This window comes from Tinamus guttatus, unplaced genomic scaffold (genome assembly GCF_059628265.1).
Source record: "Tinamus guttatus ecotype Peru unplaced genomic scaffold, ASM5962826v1 Tinamus_guttatus_pri_ptg000039l, whole genome shotgun sequence".
In the NCBI taxonomy this organism is placed as follows: Eukaryota; Metazoa; Chordata; class Aves; order Tinamiformes; family Tinamidae; genus Tinamus; species Tinamus guttatus.
This window is the reverse complement of record NW_028288573.1, coordinates 441925-454566: the sequence shown is the minus strand read 5'-3', so window position 1 is coordinate 454566 and position 12642 is coordinate 441925. Positions and strand designations below refer to the sequence as shown.

The window sequence follows — 12642 nt, the reverse complement described above, 5'->3', positions numbered from 1 at the left end:
CAGTCACATTCCTCCTTGCCACAAAGAGCTTGAGGGGGATCTTTAAGTTAGCTTCAGAGCTACGGTATGATACGAGGCTTCAATTTTATTTTGCATATTATTTGAAATAGTATATTTATGGAACATTTCCGTGTTGCTAAATCTAGATGGTATGGCCCGGAGCTGTATGCAAGAGGTATCATTTTGTTGAAGATTGTGCAATGTTTTATTCCAGTTACTCTTGTGAATAGAAGCCCACTTCTAACCTCTCTGAACTTTAGGAGCAAGGGAACCAGGCTAACTTAAACCAACACTGAGGCAAGGTTGTTGGCTTTCATACAAAAGCAATCTGGCTCAAGCCTTGAGAAATACATCTGAGGATTTTTTTTTAATATGTACAGGACTAGACAGGACATTCTGAGGTTAAATTCTATGCATTTATAGGAACTCTGGTAAAGTAATTAAGGTCCCAGAATTGACTTGCATTAACATATTTATAACCTGGTGAGGAATGTTTTCCATATTCCTTGTGTCTATTTTTGTAATGATACTAATCCTTTACATTTCTGTATCACCTTTCATTCAGGACTAGATCCCAAGTTGCTTTACATACACAGGACAAAAATACAGACAGACATGATGGTAATATACCTAAAACAGACCGAAGAACTATGTGATAAATGCAGCTTACTGAGTACCTCTGACAGACTTACCTCCTTCTTACCCCCTATTCCTATATTAGGGAATATGGCTAATTCTCAAAACCTTCTTGCTTCTTCCAAGCATCTATTTTGTTTTATATACACACACACTCCAAGACACAAATGTGTCTGCCTTTTTCCCAGACTGGAACTTTGTCCCTAACTCACAGAAATATTCAGTCCTGGCTAGACACAGTAAATAAAAAAAATGTATGTTTTAATGACAGATTTGTGAAAACATAAATTTCCCTTGCAAGTTTTCCAAATTAAAGCTGCATAATGTCATAGAATTTCTGAAACCTAAGAATGTCACCCCCTGTGTAATAAAAGCTAGCTCATAATTATTTATTGTCAGTTACTGCCATATTGGGTGTTTTTTTGTCTTCTTATCAGAAAACACAGACAAAACTTTGCATTTTAACCTGCAGACTCTTGAGGACAAATCTGAAGCATCCACTCTGGATAATTAAGTTCAAATCCAAAAGCTAGTCAGTCTCTTTCCATTTTATTTCAATGAATTAGGTCTATGAATGTGAGCCTTAGTAAATCATCTTCAATCTACTGAAAGTATGAAATAATTTATGATATTTGAAGAGTGTTTTTGAAAAGCAATTCTTTGAGAATAAAGTAGGGCTTTGAAAAACCCTAAATTAGTGAAATTCAGTATTAGACTGAATTCAATATTAATATTTCACCAGAGACATTTTTTGACAAATACATCTTTAAGGCTCAATATTGTCAAAAGTAAAACTTGTTTTATTTTAATAAGAAAGAGTGGACTACTTTCTCCCTGCAGTGAAACATGGTAATCCTGTCAGGTCAGTCCATAATTGCATCAAAATTATGAGACAAAGAACTATTTTACACGCTTTTAGGAGGATTTCATTAAGTATTAATCATATTTTTTCTCTTCCTTCATTTCTGGTACTGTTGTAGACACTATGTTTACTCAGCTTTAGCTATAAAGTGAGAAAACAGCAGTGCAATTTTCTCTCTTTTAAAATCTCCATAGTGGAGCATGGCACAGCCCTAATTTGCCTGAAGCACATGCATTTTGTGCAAGGCAACATATAACACTGATAGCATTTGAAAGAACCTCAAAATTGGGCAAAACACACCAATAACTCTGAAAATGACATGAGGTAGTTAGCAGATGCAACTATCTAAGGGCTTTGTAGCTCTGTCTGATCCAAAACACAATGTTTTTAGCATGTGGCGTTACTGGGAGCCTAGGCTACGCATGATCACTTCTCAAATACGTGGTTTAAACCAGGAGCATTAGGCTTGAAAGCCGAGCTCTTTTGCAGATGATGGGGGTTAACAATTTGCAGTTCCAAATCCTATTTGATCTGCTGAGAAATTCAGCCCAGCAAGAGCATGATTTGACTTAGCAGTGCTCTGGGCAAGAAGGCTGCCAGCGGTGGGATGTTTTCCTCCTGGATGAGGTCAGGGTGCTGGAGCTGGCTGCTCGGCTGTTACATGGAGTTCTGCCATGGCCTGTCTTGTGGCCCCGTGAGGACCTGCCTTGTTCTGCACCACTAATGACAGGAGAAAGACCAAGCTTTTTCTTTAATGTGAGAATGCACCGATATATTCACCTCAGCAGGCTGCTGGTCTAAGACAAGGGAACGAAGGAGCTGTAGTGAGAGGGTTTTCCTCTGGTGCACATCCTGTATGTGGCAGATTGACTGCATGCTTCTATGAAATGTGCTAGAGCGAGGTCTTGCAGAAAAATGGAAAATTTGTCAAATATTGCTAGCTTAACAAAAAGCTGGGTCAGTTCCTTTGCTTTTAATAGAATGCACCTTTATTTTACTTCTGCTAATGCAGAAAGCAGCTGATTATGTTGTGTAGGGCTCACATTATTTTCATGGTATTTTGTCTTTGGAATCAAGCAGCGCATACTTCGTGTCAGGAGTGGCAGGGATTTTACAGAGGAGGATAGGCCACATGTTCCCATGGGTGCTCTTCACTTCCTCGAGATCCCTGGCAGAGGCTGAATGCTATACTGTGCTATCAGCAGACCAAATAGCTCCTTAAGGTGACAAATGACATTTCTTTCTATTTTTAAAGCACATTCATCAAGCACTCTCCTATTTAGGTTGCTAGATCTTTTCAGCCTGCACTTGTGCAACACCTAGTCCTAATCTGTAGTTGCAGCTCTTTGTCCCTGCTGTAATACAAACAGTGATGATAAATTCATGTTAGGCTTGGCAATATTGCTACAATATCCAATTATGAGAAAGTTTTCATTTACAAAAGAGAAATCAAGTGGCAGATTGCACTGTCTCTTGCTCTTCCGGTCTGTGAGCAAGTTACTCCTTGTTGTATATTCTGTTTAACTTGTTATGGGGAAGGAAGAATTGCGGAGTACTCCTCTTAAAACAAATGCATCTCTTCAGTTGTTATTCCTTGGGCATTTTTTATAGTCAAGTTAACTATTTCAGAAAAAGAAGGTAAGTAGCAGCCCTGGCCCACTGGAGTGATTGCCCAGGTATGCTTCCTCAGAAAGGACTACATGTTGTCTCCAGGTTGTGATTGCTTCTAACCTAAGCACGCGTTTTCATCCGTGCCACAGGGAGCTATGGGAATCTGTGGTAGACAAAGGTTAGTGATGTTATTTCCTTGTCTTCTGCATCATACATGTGTTGTGACACTCTTGTGAACGTGAACATGGGTTTTGTTCGGTGCCCTCAAAATCTTAGAGCAAAAGCAGGGAGCCTTTGCAAACAGTATTGTTTAATATTTGCAAGCCTTTGGGTGGAGGCAGAGAGCTGGAAGGAGTGAAAAGGGTCTCCCTTGTCACATGTAAAAACTGCTGAGTTACAGATAGGAGAGGGATAGCCCAGACAGCGGGATGTGCCGAGTGCTTACACACAAGCTGAGGAGTGAAGACAGCACGAAAAGCCATGCCTCATCTTTACATCTCCCAGCTGCTGCTCCTTGGGCAAACTCAGTTCACACACCATGAAGTCTGCATGACAGAACAGCAGCTGGGACATATAAAGGCAAGGATTTCAAGGCAGTATGTATGTTAAATCATGGAAGTGCTGCAAGAGACTCCAAACCCTGCATGTCCTTGCCCCTCCTGCCCAGTCACCATTAATCTCAAGAAAAAACCAGACTGGCCTTTGAGCTAGTGCTTTTCTCTCTGATTACAGTGTTTGGTCTAAGTAATGCTGGCTGAGACCCAGACACTGGAGCTGTGCACTGGAGCCTCTCCCCTTTCCCAGCAGGAGGATGCTGTGTTAAGGGACTGCCACCTGGCAGCATCTTCAAGGAACTGCAAAAAAGTAAAGCGGAGGCAGGGGTCAGTGAGCACCCGCTTGCTGTAGGATGTGCAGGTACAGCCAGGACAGGGTTCAGCTGGGGGCTCTTCAATCCACACTGCTTTAGCTGATCTTTTCTAGGACACTGCTGCTCTGACAAAAGATACTAGGCTGATGGAGCATATGATGCATTGATCATCTTACTAGTGACTTCCCCATCCGGTTAAAATAGTTGCTTTTCCTTTGGAAAAAAAAAAAAAAAAAAAGAATCCCACAGTTTTCCTTCATGTTTTTCCCTCCCTCCCAGTTCAAGCTGGCCAAAGCAACCTGACCTATCTGTACAGTGTCAGCACCCCTGGGTGCTAAGGGAAGGGAGTAAAGTGGAGTGCAGCACTTCTGCCTTGCGAGGATACCCCAGGAGGCAGGTCCCATCTTGTTCCCAGTCTCCTGGGAAGGCAAAGATGACCAATGACTCCATTCGTTATTAAGAAGAATGGAGCAGAAGGAAAATAAAATTACTTCCTTCAGCTACGACCTAGTAACCCATCTTTCTTTCACTTTGACAGATCTTTTGTATGTTCCCCTTGCCAGTGCTACCATTTCCATTTTGCTGAACTCTGAGGGCCAGTGACAATTTCTCGCAGCTGTGTTGACACAAGCTGGCAGATTAAACATGGTGTCTCCTCAGCCCATGCTATGGGCATTCTCTAAAATAGGTCACTTGTCCAGCTTGCCTAAAGCTTTCTAGATTGGTTGACTTTGACCATGCTGCAGGCTGTAGGTCACTTCTGTATTTTTGAAAACTTCAGTTGTCCTACAAGGCTTTTAGAAATGGTCCTCTGCTGTCAAATCTCACAACAAACAAACTACCAGACTCTGTTTCTAAACAGAGAGCTGTTCAAAAAAGACAAACTCAAGGCTCAGCTGAGCTCCAGAGCCTTTTGCCGATAGCCAGTATGATTTGCAGTTAAAGGGCTCAGCTCATGTTCTGCTTATGAGTTCAAGTCATTATTATTAGTGATATAATGCTTGGGTTATTTTTCATTAATTTGTGTATAAATATGCATACTGGGAAAAGCTCAGGAGAAAAAGAACTGCAGAGTCCCTTTTCATTTACAGAGCCAACATAGACATCTATGCGTCTCCATGAGCTTCTGCAGTATGTCATTAACACAACTTCAGCCACGATCTCTTAGGACCATTTCAGTTGTGACAGCTCTGCTAAGTCTCCTGAGCTGTGAATGCTCTATGTATGTTCATGTACATATGAGGCTGTCGAGGAATTTGTCAATCAGTGCCAAACAGACATTTTTTTTCCAGCAAGATCAAACCTACTCCGACATTTACAGGGGTCTGAACAGAAACCAGTCTGGGGCCAGAGCTGGTGATCTGGATGTGAAAGCATCTGTGCACTCCCCTAAAGACTGCTTGTGCCTCCTGATCCCTCTCCTCCCCCAAGCTTGGTGGAGATGAGGGTGGCAGGCAGGACTGCGGTGACTTACCAGTCTGTGTGTGCATCATCGATCACCAAGAGGATCTTTGGTTTCTGGGCCACGGGTGGTGTGGGGCTGGCCGAATGATCGATTAGCCCTGCGGCAGCTTGTGTGGTTTGCTTCATGGCGCTAGAGATGGAGCTGAAGATGCTGGTGCCAGGAGAGGAAGAGTGGGATGGCTGCGGTGGCTGCGGGTGCTTTCTCTCCATGGCAGGAGAAGCTGGAGAGCTAGTGGAGTTGTCAGGGCGCTGCAGGTCCATCATGTAGCCATTGGGCAAATTTGCCACAAAACTACTGTCTGAGAGACGCCTTCGGAGGAAATTCATTGTTGAAGTTGTGTGTGAGCCTTCTCAGTAAGAGCAAGACTAACCAGCAGTGTTACTGATCCAGGGGAATATGTCGGTGCGCGTGGAGCCTGGAGGGTACTTCACTGTAGTCTGGCAGACAGGCTTTTCCCCTTAAAATCCTGCTGGAAAAGTACACTTTTGTTTTTCAGATGTATTTTCTTTCTGTCCTGTGGGAGGACAAAGACAAATATGTGAGTGACACATCATGAGCTTTATGTAAGAAAAACTGTCTAGGCCATTTAAATGGGCATCTTTATGACCAGAGATGATTTTTATGCAGTATACTACAGTGGTGTAACCATACATCCAGATCAAAATAGGCTTCATGGTTTTCACTTGTCCCAGAACATTGCCCAGCTGGGACACAGTAGCTTACACTAGCTTAGAGCATAACAATTCAAAGCAAGTGGAAAAAATTCCCAGTGTGCTTATGGCCATTTCTATAATTCTGTTCATGAGGAAGAAATAAAAAATATTCTGATTCTAAGTGATAATTTCCAAAAGAGAGACAAATCCAGCTCATTTCTGGTATTGCGTATGATGTTTCTGATACACCTATTATACTTGCGATAGAATAACTAGCTGATGATCCAATGAGCTAAAAAAGATGCATCATCTTTTGCAGCTTTGTAAGCAAGACTCAGCATTTAAGAAGCAAACATCCTAAGCTGAATTAGCCATAAAAGCAGCTAGTGGAAAATCCTCCTACATGTCTTAATCAAGTTCAGTGAAAGCTTCAAACTACTCACTTCTGCACCTGCTGGTTTTTGCACTCAAATTACATTCTGAGCCAGAAAGTCGGTGGTGGTGGCTAGACATATCAGACTACCTGATTTTATAGGTTTAGCTGCCTAGATTTTCCTTTTTATTATTATTCTTGTAGGATCAAGGTTGAACACTAAGTTTTTCACCCTTTAGATAATCTCACATTACTATAGTTATTCTTGTTTGTTTATTTTGCATCTGTAGACACATAGCCCAATAGTGAGATTTCTACAGAAGTTCCCCAGGATGGTTTCCTGGCCGAGATAGCCTTTGGGTCTTGACCAGAGGGTAGCGGACAGGATTCAGGAGGGGAAAAAAAAAAAAAGTAGAAAATTAACATATCTGGAATAATAGAAGTAAGAATATTCTCATAGGCCAAGTGAGACTAGTCAAACAAATTCCTGATTTTGTGTTTAAATCACGTCCTTGTGCCCTCTCAGATCTTTTTGATTGAACCCCTGTACACGCTAGGCTTCCCTGAATTGACCTGCCTGGTGTGGGATCCCTCACTGTTTGCACTCTTGCCCCAGGTCTCCAATTGCCTTCTCTCAGCAGGAATATCTCTTTTCCCTGTTGATCCAAAGAAGTTTGGCTTCTGTGAATCTCTCTTCCTGGAGCTATGGCTCAGAGTTTATGCAGCAACCAAGTAATGCCATTTAATTCCAACAATAGGAATTTACAAAGCTTTAGAGACAAAGGACTCAGACCAGAGGCATCTCTCTCAAACGCCTAGAGCCTTAGGAAGGCTCAAACAAGCCTGGCCAGAGGGAGTGAGCTACAAACACCCCTTGGTGCATGTCCCCCGAATTTTGTCATCCATCACCTTCCTGACCCGATGGGCACTGGAGCAGCCTGGCGCAGAAGACTTCCTCCTGAACTTGCCAGCACATCTGCTTATTAGAATGATTTTTCTTTTGATTCCCAGCCCTGGCAGCGCTAGCCCTCTAACTTTGCCAGAGGCTGGAGCTAGTCTTTTCCCAGGGACTAGCTGAGGAAATCTTTAATGACTTCCTGCCACATTTACAGCAGATAACATATCTCGAGGCATTGTGCTGACTTCCCGCCTCATCTGGAGAGCTCTGAAACCAAACAAAGTCAGCAAACGCACAAACCAGTAAGTGCTAGAGTAGCTGTGCTTAGCTACGCAGCAACCAACCCTTCCAAAATGTAGATAGCATATCATCTGAGAGTTATTACCCAGCTACTCATCTCATAAATATTTCCACGTAGCACTTGGCCTACTTATGCCTTAACGCTGTGGGAACCACAAGCACCAGTGGTGTTACAAGTGCTAGTGTGGAGCCATCCACTGTTATCTGCTTGGGATGACCAGTGGCAGAGCCTATGAAGGCTTGGAGGGTCTTATATACCACTGGCTCAGTGCAAAGGCACTGCATCATCTTCTGCTGCCATGCTCTACTGTGGTCTTTACCTTGCATAACACAAATAAGAATCCCCATCTCTCCACACACACACACTGTAAGGACAGAGCACTCAGGAACAGGTTTTGCCCTGGCTAAGAGGAGCAGCTAAGATCTGTGCAGTGTCAGAACATCTCCAGATGCCTGCCCAATTACACCATACAGCAATTATACACACTCTACTTTGGCATTAGCTGGCAAGGGCAGGAATGTAAGCATGACCCTGGCACCTGTACCAAAAAGAGCTGTTCCAGTGCTGCTAGCCTGGCCCTTGCATGCTTTGCAGAGATTCCTCAGAGACCTGCCGCTTCCTGCTGTGGCAGCTCACAGCCACAGGAGGGAACCTGGGCCCAGATGTACAGTCAAAACAAGGCAGTTTTCCCAAGCCTACGGTTCCGAGAGACAGAGCCCTGCAAGACTTTGATGCTTTTGAAAGATTTTCTCCCTCAGCACTCATTGCTTGCACAGCTGATCTGCAATAAGCAGCTTTTCCTGTTTATCACAAGGCTATGATCCAGCCCGCTGGGTGCTTTTAAACAGCAATATTTAGAGTGTGCCATCATTTTTTTTTTCCACGCAGGGGCTTGGTAGTGAAACAAATTACCCAGGAGACACCAAGAGTTGGCAAAACTCTCCTGTCCGGAGATTTCGGGATGTGGTGCTTGGGCTGGCATTTCCCTCTGCAGGCTGGCACTGGATCCACTTGCCACAGACACCGGGCTTCGTGCCCTTGGCTCAGAAAAGAAGGAGAGAAAACCCGAGCAAGTGATGTCCCAGGGAAATCTCCCCACGCAAACATGTGCAAGGTGCCACAGCTGCTGTGGAGAGCAATGCCCGGCTCTGTGCAGGGACAGGAGCAGAGCAAACCCTCCATGAACTCAGCTTTGGGGTTTACAAAGTGATGACATAGGCTGTCCTCATATTATTACACATATTTGCCTAATGAGTTGGGTAATGTAATTAAAATAGAGTCCTTTTTTTCCTTTAATTAAGTTATCAGTGGCTTAGCCATATTGATTTATCGATTGCCATTAGTGCTGCCACAGAGGAGATGTTCTCTGCAGTGGGAACTGTGTAAACCGCCGTCAGATCTCCTTGTTTACTGGAAAACCTTGTAATCTGCCCCTACATCATGCACATTAATGGCATTTCCCTTTTAAGCAATAAACGTTTGCATAAAGGCACCGGTTGAGTAGAGGAGGGCCCTTTTTTTCAGTCTATTCCCAGCGTGAGAAGATCCCTAAGGAACTCAGCACCACTCAGCAAGGCATCAGCTCTTCCTGGGCTCCCAAGGCTCCTGCAAGGCAGTGGTAACTTGTTGTTCTGTGAAAGAGCAGCTCCCAAATGCTAGATGCAAACGCAGCAGCTGCGTGTGCAGCTCAGATCAAGGAATAGTGAACGAGGCATAGGAAAAAAAGTGCTTTGAAGAAAAACTGTGGACTAGATAGGGGGAGAAAAGGAGGAGAAGGCACAAATCAAAAGAGAGGAAGTAAGCGGGGATGAGCTTAACCAGAAGATAACGGGGAAACGTGGAAATCCCCACGATGAGGACACAGTGAGGGAATCGGAAGGAAACAAGGCAAACAGCTAAATGGAACAAAAGCAAGGTCAGTCAGAGCTGATCTTGGAAACAACTGCAAAGAGAGTGGCACCAGCAGCCCTTTAAAAACACGCAGTTAAACTTCCTGGCTGATTTTTTTTTTTTTTTTTTCAGAAGGACAACAAGGGTAAGCAATCTGCTCCCTCTGCATGTTGACAGCAGACAGGCACCCAACTGCTTTTTCTCAGGATATACTCCACAGAGATCCATCTTATCTCAGGAAAGCCTGTTGACATGTGTTGGGAAACAAGAACAAAACACTCACTTAAGCCTCTTGCCATCCCCCCGGATTGCTTTCTAATGTGTGCGAGGATCTAGAGGGAACGGAAGTCAATGGGCTGATACCAGCGAAGTGTGCTCAGATTTCCCCAGAGCTATTTACGTGTGCCGTCAGGTAACGAGCTGACACGGCCACGTCAGCCCGCGTCTGCTTCCCTGCTCCTGACAGCCTCGGCCGAGCTGTGCTGGGAGCAGCAAGACATAAAACCCAGCGCGGATGTCACTGCCGGAGATTATCCTCCCACCTCTCCGTAAGGGAGCCGCGCACGCACTCCTGCTACGTAACAGATGGAAGTGCAAGGGAACGCATCTCGCCCAGCAACTGTGGCCACATCCATTTTCCTGGAAGATCTTTGGGGTGCACTCAAATTTCAGATATTGAAGATATACAGAGATCTTTCTCTGCCTTTGGTAAACTGGCACAGTGTGGAAGTGAAGTTACAGCCTTGTTGGGAGCACCAGATCCAGCTGCGTGGCTTGCCACGTACATCTTCAAAAGGAGGAAATAGGAAGATTATTTATTATTTCCAAGTGTTCAGTGTTTCACACTGAATGATTTCAAATTCACAAGCTTGGCATGGGATAAAGATTGGAAGCAGCATAAAAAAAAATGAAATTAACTGGAGGTTTTGTTCATTTTTTACCTCACTTGCTGCAGTTTGGGACTCACTAAGCTCATGTGTCCAAACATTCTAAAATATTTTTTAATGAAAGGTGAAATAGCATAAATCAGCCAGTGAGAATAATGGGGCTTAGAAAAAGAAAATTCACCAAATACCTGTATAACATACAATAAAATTGTAAGAGCTTGCAAGAATGCATGGTGTCCCAAAAAAAGGCACAGGAAAACAGAGAATTTCCATGCCTATGTTCATTTTGCAGAGAGCTTTTCCAGTCATTGCAATATAGCTCTAATGAAGACACTGACAGAGATCTTTCAAAACACGTAAGACTAGAGCACAGACTGAAAATTGACAAGGTTTGCACATTCTGAAGCCAGAGACACATCTGTAAATGGGATATCTGCTATGACTGACACCAGTCGAGCTGTGCTGTCTGTCTGAAACAGCTGAAAGAAGCCAGACGACTGCTCCAGGGAACAGTCAGTGGAGACAGCAGACCACCTTTAGCACCGTGATGCTACTCAAAGCCTGAGATGCTTCTTGCATGACAGACTGATGCTTGCCAAATTTCACGGGCTGACTGAATTCATCATTTTCTCTCAGCAAGCGCAGTGTTTGCTTTTGAAAAAGTGATTTTTAAGGGTTTCCAGAAATAGTAGTATTTTTTTCATCCTATTTATTTATTTAGAGATATGCTTTATTTGTTTACAGAAGTTGCCAGGTTATCACTTTGTCAGAAATGGATTGCTTTTTACAACATTTAACATGCTTCATTAGACCACCAATACATATCAAAGTGCTACAACTCCATTGTCCTGTGGCTGCATTCCTGTAGGCCTTAAAAAAACCCTGTCTCCTTATTTTAGTGGTTATTCTACCTGGAAAAGTCTCAACTTCAGAGATCTTATTTAATGTTTAGGTTTGTCAAGCTGTCAAATTGCTTTCTACATAGCAGTTTCCTAGCTCCTCATACAGGTTTAGCCTTGTCTAATCCTGAAGATAATGGGGGTACGCATGCCAAACTAAGGGCAAATACGACCATTTCTTGAGATCTGCACAGCACTATTTAGCCATTTCATTTGTTGCTGTGAAATGACAAATTACAGTGATTTTTTTTCTAATAAAAAATAAACTTGAATATTAGGATAATACCCCCTGGAGGATTTAACACCCCCAAAGACTGCAAATATAAATTTTGACATTTTAGACACAATAATGTATTATTTCCTCATTTTACTCTTAGGGTGGAAATCCTGTTGGCACATAACAGCCACAGTGTTGTCTCAGTGGTAGTATCACCTTGTCGGTCGGGTTGGGGAGGTCTTTTGTGGCCTGCCTCTTTCCAATGTCAATACTCACTTATCAGCAAAGCCAGGCCCATCTTAACTGGAGCAGGCAGTACCGGGCGAAGATATCCAGGGCTAATCCTCAAGTATACGAGCGCCATCTCCACATGTGGTTCTGCTGAGCTGGCATGCTGTCCCCATTTCCTGTTTCTCCAGAGCCTTACGGTTGTTTCTAGCCACGGCAGCAGTGACACTAATGTTTCCATTAAGGCTAGTACTTTATATACAGGCCAAAGAGACTCCCTTGTGATCAAAAAAGAGCATCAGGCAGCAATACAAAGCAGAGAATTTGTAGAAATAAATGTTCTGCACACTGAGTGGACAAAAGTGCAAGGAGGATGTGAGCAGGGCTCCCAAGCCCCCCTCATTATCCATCCCAGTCCCAGATTTGCCTGCGGTTCATGTTGTGCACTTGTGAAACCTGCTCGCATGTTCCCTGCAGGAACCACACAAGCCCTGACGTCGTGGAGATGAGAGGGGAAGCGGCACCAGACGTGCCAGGAATAGAGCAGGGATTTCCTTCAGCGGAGAGATACACAGCTTTGAAGAGTGCTCATCCCAACAGCGTGAAGAAGCTGGATGTGTTTAATATATGGAGCACAGATAAAAGATGTCTAGGGGCTGAGAGCTCATGGGTTCTCGCCGGGGATAAGCAGCAGTCTCCCTACCCTTAATGCAACTCCCCTATAGGGTAAGATCCCTTTCCGTTTCTCCCTTCCTGTGTCATTTTCCTTTAGAGGGATTTCACATCTGTTGCAATACTCTGGTTATTTAGAATGCAGGTAAACCAAATATTTTGTTGCTATCAAGTCAACTAGA

General features: G+C 43.7%; 1 protein-coding gene across 1 annotated transcript in view; it reads right to left on the bottom strand.

Annotated features, from left to right (window-relative positions):
- SYN3 (synapsin III) overlaps positions 1-12642 on the bottom strand; it is a 189784-nt gene that overhangs the window by 164774 nt on the left and 12368 nt on the right. Inside the window, exon 2 of the mRNA XM_088535308.1 lies at positions 5452-5956. Within this exon, the coding sequence (XP_088391434.1) occupies positions 5452-5768 (317 nt within the window). The 5' untranslated portion in view covers positions 5769-5956. The remainder of the gene's footprint in view (positions 1-5451; positions 5957-12642) is intronic.